The sequence below is a fragment of the Drosophila suzukii genome, chromosome 2L, assembly GCF_043229965.1.
Source record: "Drosophila suzukii chromosome 2L, CBGP_Dsuzu_IsoJpt1.0, whole genome shotgun sequence".
Classification (NCBI taxonomy): domain Eukaryota; kingdom Metazoa; phylum Arthropoda; class Insecta; order Diptera; family Drosophilidae; genus Drosophila; species Drosophila suzukii.
The window spans coordinates 18,676,049-18,693,213 of record NC_092080.1 but is presented as its reverse complement, the minus strand read 5'-3'; the positions used below and the strand labels follow the sequence as shown (position 1 = coordinate 18,693,213).

At 44.0% G+C, this 17,165-nt stretch overlaps 4 protein-coding genes across 6 annotated transcripts; 3 read left to right on the top strand and 1 right to left on the bottom strand.

The window, feature by feature from the left end:
- Window positions 1–285: 285 nt before the first annotated feature.
- On the top strand, window positions 286–2,270 carry gcm (glial cells missing). Its single transcript, XM_070997564.1, has 2 exons — window positions 286–835; window positions 906–2,270. The coding sequence occupies exons 1-2, from the start codon at window positions 438–440 to the stop codon at window positions 2,032–2,034; spliced, it is 1,527 nt and encodes a 508-aa protein (XP_070853665.1). The 5' UTR covers window positions 286–437; the 3' UTR covers window positions 2,035–2,270.
- Window positions 2,271–2,418: 148 nt separating this feature from the next.
- On the top strand, window positions 2,419–3,570 carry LOC108010894 (putative uncharacterized protein DDB_G0274535). The gene is made up of 3 exons (XM_017075886.4): window positions 2,419–2,548; window positions 2,608–2,959; window positions 3,015–3,570. The coding sequence occupies exons 1-3, from the start codon at window positions 2,510–2,512 to the stop codon at window positions 3,350–3,352; spliced, it is 729 nt and encodes a 242-aa protein (XP_016931375.3). The 5' UTR covers window positions 2,419–2,509; the 3' UTR covers window positions 3,353–3,570.
- A 2,738-nt stretch (window positions 3,571–6,308) lies between these two features.
- Mtpalpha (monolysocardiolipin acyltransferase Mtpalpha) lies at window positions 6,309–9,687 on the top strand. Its single transcript, XM_017089281.4, has 5 exons — window positions 6,309–6,547; window positions 6,836–7,569; window positions 7,809–7,949; window positions 8,006–8,775; window positions 8,834–9,687. Exons 1-5 carry the CDS (start codon window positions 6,472–6,474, stop codon window positions 9,468–9,470), a joined length of 2,358 nt encoding a protein of 785 aa, XP_016944770.3. The 5' UTR covers window positions 6,309–6,471; the 3' UTR covers window positions 9,471–9,687.
- Window positions 9,676–15,659, bottom strand: brwl (brickwall). 3 transcript variants are annotated; one of them, XM_017089282.4, is made up of 4 exons: window positions 15,349–15,659; window positions 12,191–12,465; window positions 11,362–11,414; window positions 9,676–11,294 (listed from the first exon to the last, which is right to left on the bottom strand). In XM_017089282.4, the coding sequence occupies exons 2-4, from the start codon at window positions 12,433–12,435 to the stop codon at window positions 10,294–10,296; spliced, it is 1,299 nt and encodes a 432-aa protein (XP_016944771.2). In that variant the 5' UTR covers window positions 12,436–12,465; window positions 15,349–15,659; the 3' UTR covers window positions 9,676–10,293. The 3 variants fall into 3 exon arrangements, with proteins under 3 accessions (XP_016944771.2, XP_016944774.2, XP_016944772.2); XM_017089285.4 differs by lacking the exon at window positions 15,349–15,659 and adding an exon at window positions 13,380–13,513; XM_017089283.4 differs by lacking the exon at window positions 15,349–15,659 and adding an exon at window positions 12,526–12,987.
- Window positions 15,660–17,165: the final 1,506 nt, after the last annotated feature.

The following is a 17,165-nucleotide window of genomic DNA, read 5'->3' as shown; positions in this document are numbered from 1 at the left end:
GCTCCCAGTTTCCAGTTTCCAGTTCCCAGTTCACAGTTCACAGTTCCCTATTCCATTCTCCATCTCCAGCTGCCGGTACTACCAATCAAACCTGCTCGGTGGCTCTCCTCGTTTCCAAACTCGAGTGCCTCGGATAAGGCGGATAAAACACATACAAAGGCAACCGAAACTGGAAGTCGGCGAACCAATGGGCAGGCCGCATTTATCTCGAGCAACCCTCGTGCGATTCGACCGCTGGCAACTTAACAGTGCTGCGCAGAGCGGGCCCAGTTAGTCAGCCTTGCGCAGTCGATGCGAACGGACGCGTCGCTCCAGAGAAAAAAGAATAGTAGAGAAAAAAAAAGATAGTTAGGAAAACCCATAGAAAGGGAAAACGTGTACTAAAAGACACCGCGTGTGACAATCCAAAAAAGAAAACATTTAAAAACAAATCAAATATGGTCTTGAACGGCATGCCCATCAATATGCCTGTGGCCATACCAGTTCCCATGCCCGTGCCCAGTCCACCGGCCACCAAATCCCGCCTGGCCCTTGACTGGGACATCAACGACTCCAAGATGCCGTCGGTGGGGGAGTTCGACGACTTCAACGACTGGGCCAACGGACACTGCCGGCTCATCTATTCCATCCAGAGCGATGAGGCCAGGAAACATGCCAGCGGTTGGGCCATGCGCAACACCAACAATCACAATGTGAACATCCTGAAGAAGAGCTGCCTGGGAGTGCTCCTCTGCAGTGCCAAGTGCAAGTTGCCCAATGGAGCCAGTGTTCACCTGAGACCCGCCATTTGCGACAAGGCCAGAAGGAAGCAGCAGGGGAAACAGTGTCCCAATAGGTGGGTTGGCAACATAAAAATTGATCAATAGGATATTTTAAACTAACTCTGTGCTTTATTTATTTAACAGAAATTGCAATGGACGCTTGGAGATCCAAGCCTGCCGCGGCCACTGCGGCTATCCAGTCACACACTTCTGGCGAAGGGATGGAAATGGCATCTATTTCCAGGCCAAGGGAACCCATGATCACCCCAGACCCGAGGCAAAAGGATCAACGGAGGCCAGACGTCTCTTGGCCGGAGGAAGACGTGTGCGCAGCCTGGCCGTGATGTTGGCCAGGGAATCGGCTCTTAGCGATAAGTTGAGCAGCCTGAGACCCACAAAACGACAGGCCAAGATGCAGCCAATGCAGGAAAGCAAGCGCAGGAGAATGGGTGACCCAGAGGTGACCCAAACCAACCAGGAGTTGATGGGATCAACCGGCTATCTGCCCACATCGACGCCCACACACAGCACTAGCTATAATCAAACTCAGGGATCATATGCCTCGACGGGATCGGCACAAGGATCTGTGGCCAGTCAGTGGAACGGAGAGATCTACTACGAACCGGAGGAAACGTCCTATGCCAATGGAATGTACGCCTACGATATGCTCCACTCGCCCCTTTCCGCGCACAGCTCCACGGGCAGCTATTACCAGGAGAACCTCCCGCAGCAAGTGCCACATCCTCATCCGCAGCAGCAGCAACTATCCCCGCAGCAACATGTGCCAGCTAGCTACGATCAGACGATCCCCTCGAGCTTCCAGTGCGGAATGCCCCTGTACGAGAGCTGCGATGACACCTCCAGTTTGACCAGCAGTTCGGGCTACAGCTCCGAGGATTACAGCTACTTCAATGGATATCTGCCCAACTCCCTGGACGTGAGCAATGTGAGCCAGAGTCAAAATCCCAGCCAGGAGGCAGGTTTGTACACCACCAGCTCGGAGATCTTCAGTGTATTTGAATCGACACTGAACGGAGGAGGAGGAGGTGCCAGCGCAATGGATCTTCTCTATGAGGGAGCCACAGCCTACAGCCACAATCATCAGCCACAGGAACAGGCCAGCTTCCTGCCCCTCGCCAGCTACCAACAGGAGCCGCAGGATCAGCTCCAGTCCGCCGATTACTTCTACAGCAACTCGGGAGTGGACAACGGATGGAACATCCAAATGGACCCGACATATCCAGCCACCAGCACGGATCCCGTCTACTGCTAGGTGGTTTGGGGATAATAGGGGGTGTTGCCCCCGAAGGATCTCTCATCGCAACTACTATTACTGAGCCACTCAAGCGTTGTTCTAGTCCCTAGTTGATTTCCACTCATGTTCCCATTGCTTGTTGGTCCTATTATTATGTATGAAATATTGTATTGAACGTTTCTAGTTTGTACTCTTGTACTTGTTTCCCAGCTATTCCAAAGTTTTAGAGCATGTAAGAATAATAATAATAACTTTAATCTGTAAGCACATAGAGCGTTAAGTCACATTTCCCACCTATTTATGAATTTTTGTGTAGTAATAAACATTTTTCAACAAAAACTAAATCAAAGTAGCCTTTTTCGACTTGTGTCACACATGGAGAAGGGAGTCTGGAACAATAGTCAGTATACTTTCTGTAACGACACGAGTAACATCTAAAGTACTTCTAAAACAAGAAACAGTAAAATTTGCTGGTCAACCAAAGATTTTTAAAATGAGCCGTAGAGGAGGCAGAAACAATATACCTTTTTTTGTGAGTAATAAATGTGAGTTTTTTTTGAGCCCATTAAAACGCCTAAATTTTTTGAATAGCATCGGCAAGCAGCCGCTTTGATCAACAGTCGAGCCATGCAAAACTTTTTAAGTCGGCAGCGTTTTCAAATTGTTCCTCCGGGAGGATATCGCAGATCAAGGATAAATGGGTCCAGGCGATATGCGTCTGCTAGTCAACGCGGTCGGAATTCTACTAGTCGAAACAGGGGGAATTCGCGTAGAAGGAATGGTCGTCGTCGACGGGCCCGTAGATCCCAGGCGGAGTTGCCGGAAAGAAACATTACAATCAACATTGATCCTATGAATCTGCTCTCGGCTTTCGATGCAGTTATTTCATGGTGCCGTGAGCCAACTTCGGTGTCGCTACAGGTCGAAACAACAGAAGAGAACTGTGAGATCCATGTAGTTTTCAAAGGGAAATAAGTGTGTTAATAAACCTCTTACAGTGAATTTTATTTTTACCCCAGATGGGGTAGCTCAGAACGAAGATGACGAAGAACAGAACTCCAATGATGGTACTGATGATCAGGACACTGAAGATGCCAATGAACAAAATCCACGTCAGCAAGATCAGGACATCGGTGAAAGTGCCGATGATCAGGAGACTGATGAAGGTGCTAATGATCAAAATCCAGGACAGGAAGTTCGGGGCTCCAATGAAAATACTAATGATCAAAATCCACGTCGGGAATTAGGGCGCTCCAATGAAAATACTAATGATCGAAATTCACGTCAGGAAGGTCTGGGCTCCGATGAAAATGCCAATAATCAAGAAGACCACTAAGAAGATGAATATACCAATGATGAACATCGGGAAAGTACCTAAGAGTACAATTACCATTTATTAAATCAATATAGATCTGTTAAATTTGCAACGAAAGCACATGTATCGATTGTACATTGTAAACTTTTGTAACAATGTTGTCTCCCCAAGCATTACCCAAATTAACTCTCTGAAAGGAAGCTTTAACTAATACAATTTTTAAAATTGTTATAATTTAATTTTGTACGTTTTTATTTATTTTGCAAATGGTTTTTCTTTTGGGTACTTAGCTTTAGTATTCGTTAAGTTTTCTCTTATAAATTTTTATGAACCTCAAATAAAGGATTGTCAATTATATTTTTTCCTACCAAAGGGTGTATAAAATTAAATTTCATATTCAGTCGATTTAAGGGCTTACCTCCTGTCAGAGGCCACTCAAACATTTGGATATTGTTTCTGAATTTTTTTTAAACCGATTATAAATAATTAAAAATATAAAAAAGGTCGCTTCAGGGAAGGGGTTGCGTTTGGAATCGTTCAAGAAGTACTCGACCCTAATGGGGGTTTGAGATCGACCATAAACAAAACGCCCATTAGTTGTCATGTCGGATGGGAAGTGTGCCGCTGACGCGTGCGACCTTCAAGGATATTCGCACACTCGCAGAGCAGAAACAAAAATGAGGAATGACTTTGTTTCAAACGATATTTGCATACATAATTCGAGTCGAACCCCCTTGCCTAAATGAAAACATTTAAAATGTTTTGATTTCATTTATGTTAATTTCCAGCCATAAATCACAACAGAGCGTGTGCTTCCTGTCGAGCCAGCCTTCCTTCGTCCTGCAGCAGTATTTGTCCTTGCTGTTTGATTAGCCCTTAACCCGAACCCTCGCATGCAAATGAGAACTCTTTGGAGTCGCTGACTCTGATGCTCATTTTTTGTTATCCTTGGGTGCCGAGGGGAGGAAGCCGAGATCACAAAGGTATTATGCAAATTTGCTGATGCTGATCCCATTGTTGCCGGTGTAATTCAATATTCGCGTGAATAAATGTGCGAATCCTTTGCCCAAGTCCTCATAGGCTGAGGTTTCGCAAATTCACATTTGCAATTCCAGAAACTAATTTCAAATGCAGATACGATTCGGTGCCAATTTGTTAATGCAGATTTTCGCACACTAATGAAGGCATTAGAGGTCTCAATTTGGGGTTAGATACCATACATATATTGCAATATCCCTTCGGAAATCTGTATAAAATATTCTATGATCTTGTGTTTAAGGAAATATATTGAAATGTCTTATAATTTTACATAACTCATTAAAATTTTACTTACCTGTGAGTTATCACAGTTCTTTATATAAAGCAAACTACTATGTTCGTAAAAAAAATAAATAATTTCTATACCTTAAATAATTTATTTAAAATATAAGATGTTTGTCCGAACTGTCCTGTCCTTTTATATTATATTGTATTAATGCTTTCCATGATTATTCTCCACATTTGATAAGCCCGCTGATTGGAAGGTCAGGACAGTCATTCAGTCACTCAGCCGTCTACCAGCATTTGACTGACAGACTTTTGCAGTTGACATTAACCGACGAACTCGAGTGTGACTTTTTTGACTCTTCACACATCAGAGGCGGATCAACCTAGAAATCAAAACCGGCAGCTGCAGCTTCGGGGAAAAACGATTAACTATTTATTTTATAATACATGCCACATAAAACGGCTGCGTCAAAGGCCACAAAGGCGTGTTGCCACAATAAAGCGCACGGCAATGTGGCGAAATCTCATCCGAACCTATTTAGGAGTGGCCACTTGAAAGGACAATGGTATCAGAGCAAATGAGGCGCGTTTAATGCGTCCTCAATGAGTTCTGGATACGAGGAAGCGACCTGAAAAATTCGATTGACAAGCGTGTCCCACGGCCTGTTAATGGTCTAACCTCAAGCGGGGTGGGTCAGCGTGACAAATTCCCGAAAACAATGTCAGTGGAAGAGTCCTAGAATTCGGCACTAGTATATTGAAAAAATGTAAAGTAAGTTCTTTTTTTGTTTTTTAAACCAACACAGCTCCTCGGTTACCGGGAATATTAAAGATGATCTTAATATCCTTAGTATCCTAGTTCAGCCACAGAAAAAGTTTTTAATCGTATTTAACTTACCAAACTGGATAGTACACTCTGTACTCCCCAAAAGCATTACCCTTTGTAAATATTTATGATTAATTTTTTAACTTTGAGATAATAACAGACATCGTTTAGATGTTTAGTAAATTAATTGTTTTGCTGGTTATTTCAACACAATCAGATATAACAGATCATGTTCTCCTCGATAAAGTTTGAATTCCCAATTTATTTTTAAGATTTTACAGTCAGAGTTTAAGCCATAACCGCGGATCAGCGGAAACCAAACTTCAACCCATTGAATAGTACTTAACGATTCCGGTCACCGGGGGATTACTCATAGTCGATAACTAGGCATAGAACCGTAGCATTAGGATAAGTTGTGAAATCTTAATTTCCATCTGTACGCGTAGTGTTAAAGCGTTTTCTCATTGTTTTTCCCGGCAAATAAATTATGAATCATGTTGATTTGTGAAAGTAAATAAAATTTCAAAAATAACAATTTCAAACGGATTTTCAAGGGAGGTTCTGTAAACCAGATGTAGAGGTCGCCCTGTGTAAGACAGTTGTGTAAAATGTATGTAAGATACTGTAGATAACAAATGTTTGAAGTTGTTCCCAGCGGTTTTAAGAGGCGCCCCCTACCCATCCCGCACTGAACCACTGCAATTCACCATAGTCCGTTTACTTATGTTTAGGGTCATAACCATTATTAGCGCCACTTAGTTTTGAAGAGCCCTTTTTGGGCGACACCTAGTGAGTGTGTTTTAATTTATACAACCCTGACATGGATTGTTATAATATTGGTATTTTTCAGGCCGGGTGGTATTTTGAAAAGGCTTGGGCGCGGTCACACTGCCAATGTGCAACAAGTCGAATTGCCGCATCGTTTTTTATAGCGAATCGCGACCACATAACTAACGGTGCAAGATCAAAGTTTGATTCGTATAATCGTTAAATAGATAGCTAGTAAGCGAAAAGTGAAAACCCCATAGAATCGAACTGAGAGTGTGCAATGTCGGCAACGAGATTTCTGAGTGCCGTTGGCCAAATTTCACGACAGCAATTGCTGCACAATAAGTGCACGAGAGGTGGGTAAATTGATATCTTTTCCACGGAAAGGGAAAGTAAAGATTGCAATAGTAATACCAGAGTGGAATTTGGCCTCTTGGAAGTGGTACCGCTCTAGCGGTATCTCTCCCTCTCTCCAAAATTTCTTTGGTGAGCCTCCCCCGATGCCGCATAACTGGACTTTGCACTTTGTACTCTCTCTTGACGTATAGCCCCTGTCTCTCGCTTTCTGTTTTTTGTTTTCTGATTTCGAGGGCCCTGAGATAATGTCCACTAATCACGACAACCGATCTTTTAACCCCACGCAGCCCTGCCCATTTCGGCCCACCTCCTCCAGAGCCGCCGCCTGATGTCCACGAATCCGGCCCCGGTGGCCAGTGCCAACAAGCACCTCCACACCAAGGTGGTCAACGGTGTACTGGTGATCAAGATAGACTCCCCCAATGCCAAGGTCAATTCCCTGGGCTCCGAGGTGAGCGATGAGTTCGAGCGCGTCATCAGGGACCTGGAGACAAATCCTGCCGTCAGCTCCGCCGTCCTGATCTCTGGTAAACCGGGATGCTTTGTGGCCGGAGCTGATATCGGGATGCTGGAGGCCTGCCAAACGGCGGAGGAGGCCACCCTGATCTCCCACGGCGCCCAGCTGATGTTCGACCGAATGGAGCGCAGCAAGAAGCCCATTGTGGCCGCCATCAGTGGCGTCTGTCTGGGCGGAGGACTGGAACTTGCCCTTGCCTGCCACTACCGCATAGCCACCAAGGACAGCAAGACCAAGCTGGGTCTGCCGGAGGTCATGCTGGGTCTCCTGCCCGGCGGTGGCGGCACTGTGCGCCTGCCCAAGCTCACGTCCGTGCCCACGGCTCTGGATCTTGAGCTGACCGGCAAACAGGTGCGCGCCGATCGCGCCAAGCGACTGGGCATCGTGGATCTGCTGGTGGAACCCCTGGGTCCTGGACTCCAGCCTGCTGAGCAGAACACCATCGAGTACCTGGAGAAGACCGCCGTGCAGGTGGCCAACGACCTAGCCAGCGGCAAACTTCGCGTAAGACATTTTAGTTTACAACCATTAAATATTTACACATTGCATCAAATTGCTGACTTACTTATTCTTGTTTGTCCCGAACTCGATAGACACTCACTGCTTATATATTTAAGCGTTTTATATACATTTGTTTAAGGTTAACAAACCCAGCATTTGGAGTGTTTAAATATCTTATTATTATTGAAGAATTTAATTTGACTTTTTCGTTAAAAAACCGTATTTGCTTATGTTTCGCACAGGTAAATCGTGAAAAAGGAGGTCTGGTCAACAAGATCCAGTCCTTCGTCATGGACACCGACTTTGTGAAGAACAAGATCTTCGACACTGCCAGGAAGCAAGTGCTGAAGGCCTCAAATGGTCTCTATCCCGCTCCCCTGAAGGTTCGATATAAGGCGACTCTTCCCTAAATACTTACCTTACCCTTGTGTTCAAACAGATCCTCGATGTGATCCGTGCTGGCGTGGATAAGGGAACCGATGCAGGTTACGAGGCGGAACGCAAGGGCTTCGGCGAGCTGTCGGCCACCCCGGAGTCCAAGGGTCTGATTGCCCTCTTCCGTGGCCAAACGGAGTGCAAGAAGAACCGATTCGGCAAGCCAGAGCGTCCAGTTAAGACTGTGGGTGTTCTTGGAGCTGGTCTGATGGGCGCCGGCATTGTTCAGGTCTCCGTCGACAAGGGCTACCAGGTGGTGATGAAGGATGCCACTGATGCGGGTCTGGCTCGTGGTATTGGCCAGGTGCAGAAGGGACTGGAAACAGCTGTGAAGCGGAAGCGCATCTCTGGACTGGAACGCGATCAGACTCTTGCCAACCTGCGTCCCACTCTTGATTACAATGACTTCAAGAACGCCGACATCATCATCGAAGCGGTGTTCGAGGACATTAAGGTCAAGCACCGCGTTATTAAGGAGTTGGAGGCAGTTGTTCCCGAGCACTGCGTCATTGCCACCAACACCAGCGCCATCCCCATCACCAAGATCGCTGCGGGTAGCTCGCGTCCCGAGAAGGTGGTCGGCATGCACTACTTCTCACCCGTGGACAAGATGCAGCTCCTCGAGATCATCACCCACCCAGGCACCTCCAAGGACACCATCGCTCAGGCTGTGGCCGTCGGTCTTAAGCAAGGCAAGGTCGTCATCACAGTTGGTGATGGACCCGGCTTCTATACCACCCGCATTCTCTCCACCATGCTGTCGGAGGCCATAAGGTTGGTGCCGGCTTCAGAAAAGATTAAAGCCATACTAATAATTCCATTTAATTTTTAGACTGCTGCAGGAAGGCGTGGACCCCAAGGATCTGGACCAATACACGAAGAAGTTCGGTTTCCCTGTGGGCGCTGCAACCCTTGCCGATGAGGTTGGCATCGATGTTGGTTCCCACATTGCCGTGGACTTGGCGAAATCGTTCGGTGAACGCTTCAGCGGTGGAAATTTGGAAGTGATGAACGATCTGGTGCTGGCCGGTTTTCTCGGACGCAAATCCGGAAAGGGCATCTTCCTGTACGATGGCCAGAAGCGAGGCACTCGTCCAGTGAACAACGATGCCGTGGAGATCGTCAAGCAGAAGTACGCTCTGGTATCAAAGGGAGCCAATACGCCCGAGGATTTGACGCTGCGAATGGTGTCGCGTTTCATTAACGAAGCTGTGCTGTGCTTGGAGGAGAAGATTTTGGACAGTCCCCTGGAGGGCGATGTCGGCGCTGTATTCGGCCTGGGCTTCCCGCCATTCTCCGGTGGACCCTTCCGCTGGGTTGACCAGTACGGAGCAGGCAAGCTGGTCAGCAAGATGCAGTCCTTTGCCGAGTTGTACGGAGCTCCCTTCAAGCCCGCTCAGACTCTGCTGGACATGGCCAAGGACCCGGCGAAGAAGTTCTACCCCAAGACTGGCTCCTCGAAGTTGTAGATCCGATCCAATCCGATCCTAATCTCCGATAAAGCCGCAAACGAAATTTAGCTTTTAGTGCGAAGACAGGGACAACCTGTGTCCTTGTGCATTTCTCTCAGAAAGGATGCCTTTTGTAGAGCACCCGCTCCGTAGAAAGTGGGGCAAGGCCCTGCCAAAACACCCTCTGTTGAAGTTGTCGAGATTTAAATTAAAGTTTACCATGTAATTTTCCATACTCTCACTTGTTTATTATTTTACACAGCAATTTGATTTCCTTCCTTCTCTTTGTTTGACTTAACTGGGAACAGCTTTGTACATCGATTCTATAGTTTAAGCTTTAGCAGCAGCATATATACAGTTTCTTAAACCTAGTTCTTTTGCTCTATACGAAGCTGTCAGGAATACCCCAAAACAGTACGTGTCATTTTTGTAGTTTCGGGATAGTTAGACTACTTCTTATAGAGCTTAATGGCTTATCAGGAGACCTTATAATTCCAAGTTCGTTAAAATGTGTTCGATTTCGATATGAACAGTGCCGTTATTTGTAGAAAAACTTTTCAAATGAAACCCTCTAAAGTTTATCAACGTTTTTATAAAAACTATAATAGCGGACGACTTGTTCTTATCGATAAGGAACCCAAATCGTGAATGTAAAACCATTTAGGGACATTTACTTACTCATCTGATTGAGCGTACACAACACATGAACAGTGAGCAGACTGGAGTTAGCCTGGATACCGATTAGTAACCTCTCCAACTGCAGTTTCACCTTAGACTTCTAACTAAACTTATCATATTTCTAGTTAAGGATTAGTGACTTTCCGCTCCTCCTCCCATGCCTTCATTGTTTTCGCCAATCGCGTCCAGAGCTGCGCCTCTGATGCTTCACGGATCCCCCGTTGCTACTACTTCCTCCACTGCCATTGACCACGCCTGATACAGCTCCTCCGTTGCAGTGCTCCTGGGCGGGATAGCGGGTTACGACGTCGTCAATCAGCTCCAGGATGCCAATCTTGAACTTGCGACGCTGCTGGGGAGTCAGAGCCGCAAGATCTGGCAGGATGCTGCGGAAGAACTCCATGTCCGCCAGTTCCGAGGAGCTCAGACCGCCGTAGAAACTTCCTGCATTCGTCATCGTGCTGGTGGCCTCGCATTCCGTTTTGATTCTCTTGGTGCTGCCGGGTTCAAAGGAAGAATGATGCTCCATCGCCAAGGACAAAGGATGTGGATGCGAGTGCGGGTGGTAGTGCAGGGGCGGTGGTGTGCCATGTCCACCATCATTGTACATGAGTTGCGAACCGCTCTCGGCCAGCTGCACATCCGGAATGAAGTTCTTCATGCTGTCCGCACTGGCCGTATCGCTCCTGGCAGGCGAGTCACCTCCGCCCCTTTGGTGGGCGGAACCGTGAGTGGGCGTGGACGGAGGACGCTTCAGACCCAGCGAGTTGGTCACCGCCGGATCGAAGGCATCGATAGTTTCCTCATCGTCCTTCTCGGATATGGAGTACTTAAGCTCCGGGACCTCATCGCCGATATTGCTGATGCTATTGTTATTGTTAATGTTGGTGCTGGCGCAGTATTTGTGCTCCTCGTGCGCATGGATGGCTGGGTGGAGGAGATATGGCTGGTGGTGCTGCAGGTGCTGCTGGGACATCTGGTACAAGGTGGCCAGACTGTTGTTGCCTTCCAAGGAATTTCGACTGGACTTGAGGAAGGGCAGCAGGAAGGCCATGTGCTCGGTCAGGTAATACGGCTTATGCTGCGGTTCCGATCCGGATTGCTGCTTTATGTAGCGGGACAGGCAGGCGCGCAGGTTCCGCCATCGCTCCTTGCAGTGTATTACTAAAAGGGAGATAGAGTATCTTTAATAATAGCGGCTTATGTTTTTGTTACACCGATTTTAGCTTACCACTTTCACGCGTCTCCTTCGAAATAAGGACCCACGCCTTCTCTTGGTTGTCCCTGAAAAAAGAGTTAAACATAATTTTAAATATTTATGATAGATGATTTGATATTAGTATATGGTAAAAAGAATCTTTTAATCTATCAAAAATCTTGAATGTCTATTTTTGTAACTGATTAGTTCCGCAATCACTACATCTACTTGTATACTTCGACCCCGTTGTCTAATAATGATGACTATGATTTTTTGTTCTGTAGCCAAGAAGATACATCCCATATGGGATGACCATATTCTGACATATGAGCTGAAGAATTCGTGGTTTCATTTGTGTTTTTATATGAAAAGAAAGCAAGGTCCTTTGATTATTTTTAAAAGCTTTAGTTGACCCTGTGATTGTTAGAGAATACCATACAATCAGCAGATTCTCCAGAACACGATTGACAATTCAAGTTTTAACAAAGATATCGCGGTTTAGTTTTGGAGTACAGTATAGTACTGTACAGTGGGTAGTAAGTTTGAATAGATTCATGCAGGAGTCTAGTAACAATAGAGGAGAGGAGACTGTAACTTAGTTCGTGTGACTTTCAGAAATTGCTTATTTGATTTTCATTGAACACTATAATTCTTCGCCATAATATTGTTTTTATGGAGAAACCAGACAAGAACAGATATTCTTTAAATGAGTAATTAATGAGTATTTCTAGAGTTCATCTCGTGTATCCAAAGAAGTAATGTGTATTCCTTTATTATAAATAGTATGGTGTTTAACAAATTAAATATCGTAGGGCAATATTTCAGATGTTAAATACCACAATCAGGGGGATTTCCCACTCACCTGTTGCGGTATTCCGGCACCTTCTTGTCGTATAGACATTTGTGGGTGCGCACCAGGTTGACAAAACGAATGTTGAAGTCCTCGTCCGCCTGCATCACTCGATTCGTGGATGCGATGGTGGCTCCTGCGGTTCCGGATCCCGATCCTGTGGGGCTGTGGTGGTTGTAGGTGGTGGTGCTGCCGCTGTCGTTGTGGGGATTATTGGTGCTGTTCGTATTGCTACTGCTGCGCGTTGAGGTTGTCATATTCGAAGGTGGTTTCGTCCCTCACACAGCCTGTAAAAATAGATTTTAATAACTTTTAATTAGAAAGTAGAAAATTATGATAAAGCTAACCCATTAGAACCGAGACTTGCAAAGGAGTAATGTACATTGTATCTGCTGGCACATCTAGACTTTAAGAATTAGAAACTTGACGTTTCGTTAGCCACTCCAATATTTGATTTTTAGACTTTCCTATCCATATTCCTATTTATCTACGAGCAGGCAAACAAAGAGCCTTCTCTTCGACTCTTTTTTTAGCTTTTTCGCTTTTATTTTTCTGGGGTTTTGCGTTCGGTTTCTTTTCGCTTTGTCGTGTTGTTTGTTTGTGTTGGTTTCAGTTCTGTTCTGTTCTGTTTGCTGTCTCAGCAAACGACGAATAGAGCTTTTCGCTCATATATATTTCGTGAAACTTAATAAAACATTGCGGACGACTTTGTTGTTGTAGTTGTCGCTGTAGTTGCCATTATTTTCAGTACAGTTTTGCGAGCTGGAAAGCAGCGACATTTCGATGTTGTTGTAAACACAACGGCGAAACGACGACAGCAACTTTGTTTGCTTTTCATATTATTATAGCCACAGCAGCAACAATGGCAGCGGCCATAAAAACAACAGGCTGTCTTGTTGTCGCCGAAAGCTGAAAGCTTTTGCCTGCTCCACTGATAACAGCAACAGCAACAGCAACAGCAACTGCTGCAACGGCAAGCAGCAACACATTGCATTGCAAGGTAGTGCATCAGCAACATAGTGCAAATGCAACTGCAGCAATGTTGTGTTGCAATATCCGAAAACATGTTGGCCAAATGCCTCGAATAGTCACGAATGTGTGTGCGAGTACCCACCGCACTCACTCACTCACTCACTCATTCGCAAAACGATTCGCTCTCGCACCTGCGACTACCTGTTTCGATTCTAATCAGCCCACTCACCTGTCCTCTCACTCGGCAACCACCCCCCGCCACCACCCCCTCCCATCGCGGCGACACTCTTGGGCCGCTCTTAAATCTTCAACAGTTTTCCCGCCACTTTCAGCACCTTGCTAGGCCCACCAGTTTGGCACAGCGAAAACGTGCGCACAGTGGACTGAAAGTAGAGCAAAGTCTGTGCTTCCATTTTAAGCAGCCACTCATACAAATTTACAACAATTTTGTAAAAATTTAAATGACATTTTGTTTTCATTATCAATATCAATCTACATGCTAAAAATCGTTTAAATCGTATTATTCATTAAAAAGTTATAGGCAAATAAAGTGGGCAATATTAAGAACAGTCACTTTGCTACTTGCATATTTCCATCTCCCTCGCTCTTCCTTTACCTGAGTAACGGGTATCTGGCAGTCGATGACGAAGATATGCTTGTTTCACTTTACAGAAATTTTTTAAGCCGCTTTGAAAATTGTTAAATTTACTTTATCGGAATAAATTTTCTGGTTTTACAAATTCCTAGCAACATACCAAAATTATGAAAAATAAGTTTATTACCAAAGAAAATATTAACATAATTCATGACAAGAGGCATATGGTGGTCAATGACGTCAGTGCGAAACATCTAAGCTTATTATTGATTACTGAAGATTAAAGTGATTTGTATTTTAACGTGAGTTAGTTCTGGGTAATCCTTATCAGTAACATATTTTCAATGCATTGCTACAAAACACAATTTTGAAAACTTCGAAAGCATTCTAACAATCATGGTACAATACAATATGGTATCTACAAATATTTTTGCATAAGAAGAACCATATAATTGCCCATTCATCGTTTAAAATCATACATTTGGAAGATTTGTACATAAATATTCCGATAGTTCCTATGACAGTAGTAGATATACCCGTTACATTTTTAAATTGAATCATTTGTATGCGACCTATACGATATATTGGTCCAGTCCGCAACGTTCCGACTTATATAGGTACTCCGTGCAATAGAAGGAAGACTTTTAGGAAAGTGCCGAACCTTTAAAACTGATAAACTAGTTCGGGTAGAAACGGACAGACGGACGGACAGACGGACATGACTATATCAACTCGTCTAGTGATCCTGATCAAGAATAAATATACCTTTTGGGGTCGGAATGGTCTCCTTCACTGCGTTTTAAAATCTTACTGAGATCTTAATACCCTCTGCAAGGGTATATATATGAACCATTCTTATGAGCATTTTCGTGACATTTTCGTCCCACTGTGCGTTCGCAGCATTGTTGTGTTGTTTGGACAGTCATCATTATTATCAACGAACATCATTATCAAGGCGAACGTTGTTCGCGTGTTTCGCCCGTTGTTGTTTTCGTTAATGTTATTGTTGGACTGTTAGGTACCATGTGGGCGGGGAAATGGGAAGGTGCTGAAACCGAGCAAACCGAGCAGAAAAACAACTAACCTGGCTATGGCAATATTTATTGTATTACGTCTATTTAACATAAACATATCAGCCTGAGCGTTTCGATGTGTATTTGTACTTATTCTTTCGGAAATGTTCATGTTTATATATTAGCAGCGGGGCACAAAAAGTACAGCTACCGCCTCTGAGCAACGAACAAAATCGAAAAACACAAAAACAACACAGAACCCAACAAAAACCAAAAAACAAAAAAAAAAAGAATATATTTCTAAAGCTAACAAAACACACAGAAAACTTGCAGAAATCCCCGGCGCGCTCTTTGTTTCCCCTTCCAACAAATATACATATATTGTATTTTGCTCCGTGGCCCAATGACAACAAAAAAAGCAATAACTTTGTTAGATAGACTACAACAACAACAACCACAATAGACACACTCACACACAGACAATCCGCATACAAGGAAACAATATGGCATATAGAATTTTTCTTGCTACTGCTTATCGGGGGTATTATTTGTTGCTAACTTGTGATGTTGTGCGTAGAAGATTTCTTTACCTTTTCGAATTCTTGTCGGTTATTCGGTGGGCTGTTGATTCCGAAAACTCCTGGCTCGAATAGGCGAAGTCAAAACGAAGAAAAGTAGCCTGCTGTTAGCTGGCAGATATGGCGATTTCAAAACGCAACACACACGGCGCACAAATAAAACGGCGCCAAAAATATTTTTGTTGCTGCTGCAACTGACGTAACGTTCAAAAATGTTGAATTCGAAAAACTCGTGGTCGGCGGTGCACGGTGCTCGGGAATTGGCGGCGGACTGTTGGAATTGTTGGCAATGTCGTATGTTTCGCGTTCCAAGCGACGAAGGCGACTAAACACACAGCGATACAGGCACAGACACAGGCACAAATGCGACTGCCAGCCAGCAGATACGAGAGCGAGCGGTGCACTGAGAGAAAAGCTGCACAGCTGGCAAATTTAGTTCAGGAATTTAGAAATACATTTTGACCACGAGTCCCTTTACTTATTTGATAATAAGGTATAAGGAATTTCAAATCAAAAATTTAAAAATTAATTACTTTTAATCTAAATTATTTATGCGAAAATATATTAAATTGGGTGACAGTATGAATCGAACACAACACACAATTCAAACTCGCCAACAATATTGGTTTATAATAAGTTTTAACGGCATTTCACCAAACAATTTAATAGAAATTCAATAAATAATTAATACTGAAAATACAATTTTCGTACAATTTACTTTAATTTTGTAGTATGTTTCTTATTTACAATTTTAAACCATAACTTCGAAAAAAATTGGATGCGATTAGAACTCAGCACACACCTAAAGCGGCATTAAGCAAGTAGAGCTTTCTTCTTTTTCTTTGGAATAAACGGATTGTTTTAATAATTTTGATAAATAATTGGGGTGGTCTTTTCTAAATTTCCTCCCCCTGGAACATCGACGTATCTACTTGATCCGCAAAAAAACATTAAACTAAATAAACATCGAACTAATTTTTTTCCGTGTGCACCCAGTATCTATCGGCTACGTAGAACACTGAAGCAACAACACGACACGAGCGGACGGCGAGCAAACAGAGAACAACGCACTAAACCCCGCTCTCCGCCGCTCACACAGATACTCACACGGACATACACCAGTGCGACAATACAAACACACACAGCTGGCGTTGAGCAGCAGGCAACTTTTTATTGTTGTTGCTTCCAACGAACAACAAATAAGACAAACAATGCACACACACATGCCGAGTGTTTTTGAGTCAGAGAAACGGCAACTGCGCGGTACGAAATGCAAAGATACAGATACAAAGGGGGTGGGGTGAGGTGAGGAGGGTTGGACGAGGGGATTGAAACGGCACAGACCAACAAAATTTGTTGCACAGTGAGCCGAATGTTGCATGTCGACTAAGGCGGCAAAGTCACCCCAAAAGAATCGCACTAAAGATATTTTCCGAGTACCTGCAGGACTTTATTATACTACAGCGACAGGTTTAGTAAAAAGTTGAATCTTTCAAAAACATTTTGACTTTCTACCATTATGAATATTCCATTAAGAGACTTTCGTCTTTTTTTCTTATGATGACTATATATTTTTAAAAATCTTTTAGTGTTTTAAAACCATTTTTCACAAAAATATCTTTAATCGAATATTTATAAAAATTCTCAGTTATACTTTAGATATTTGGATTTAATGTTACTTGCCTCCAAGTAAATTGTTTCCATACTTTAAAAGTTTTTATCTTTAAAAGATATTTTTCTAACAGGTGGCTGTGTCAATCCATTATTTTTCCAAATCGTTCTTTGTATTTTTTCAGACAGTAATCCCCGGACCAAAAAAAAAACAAAGT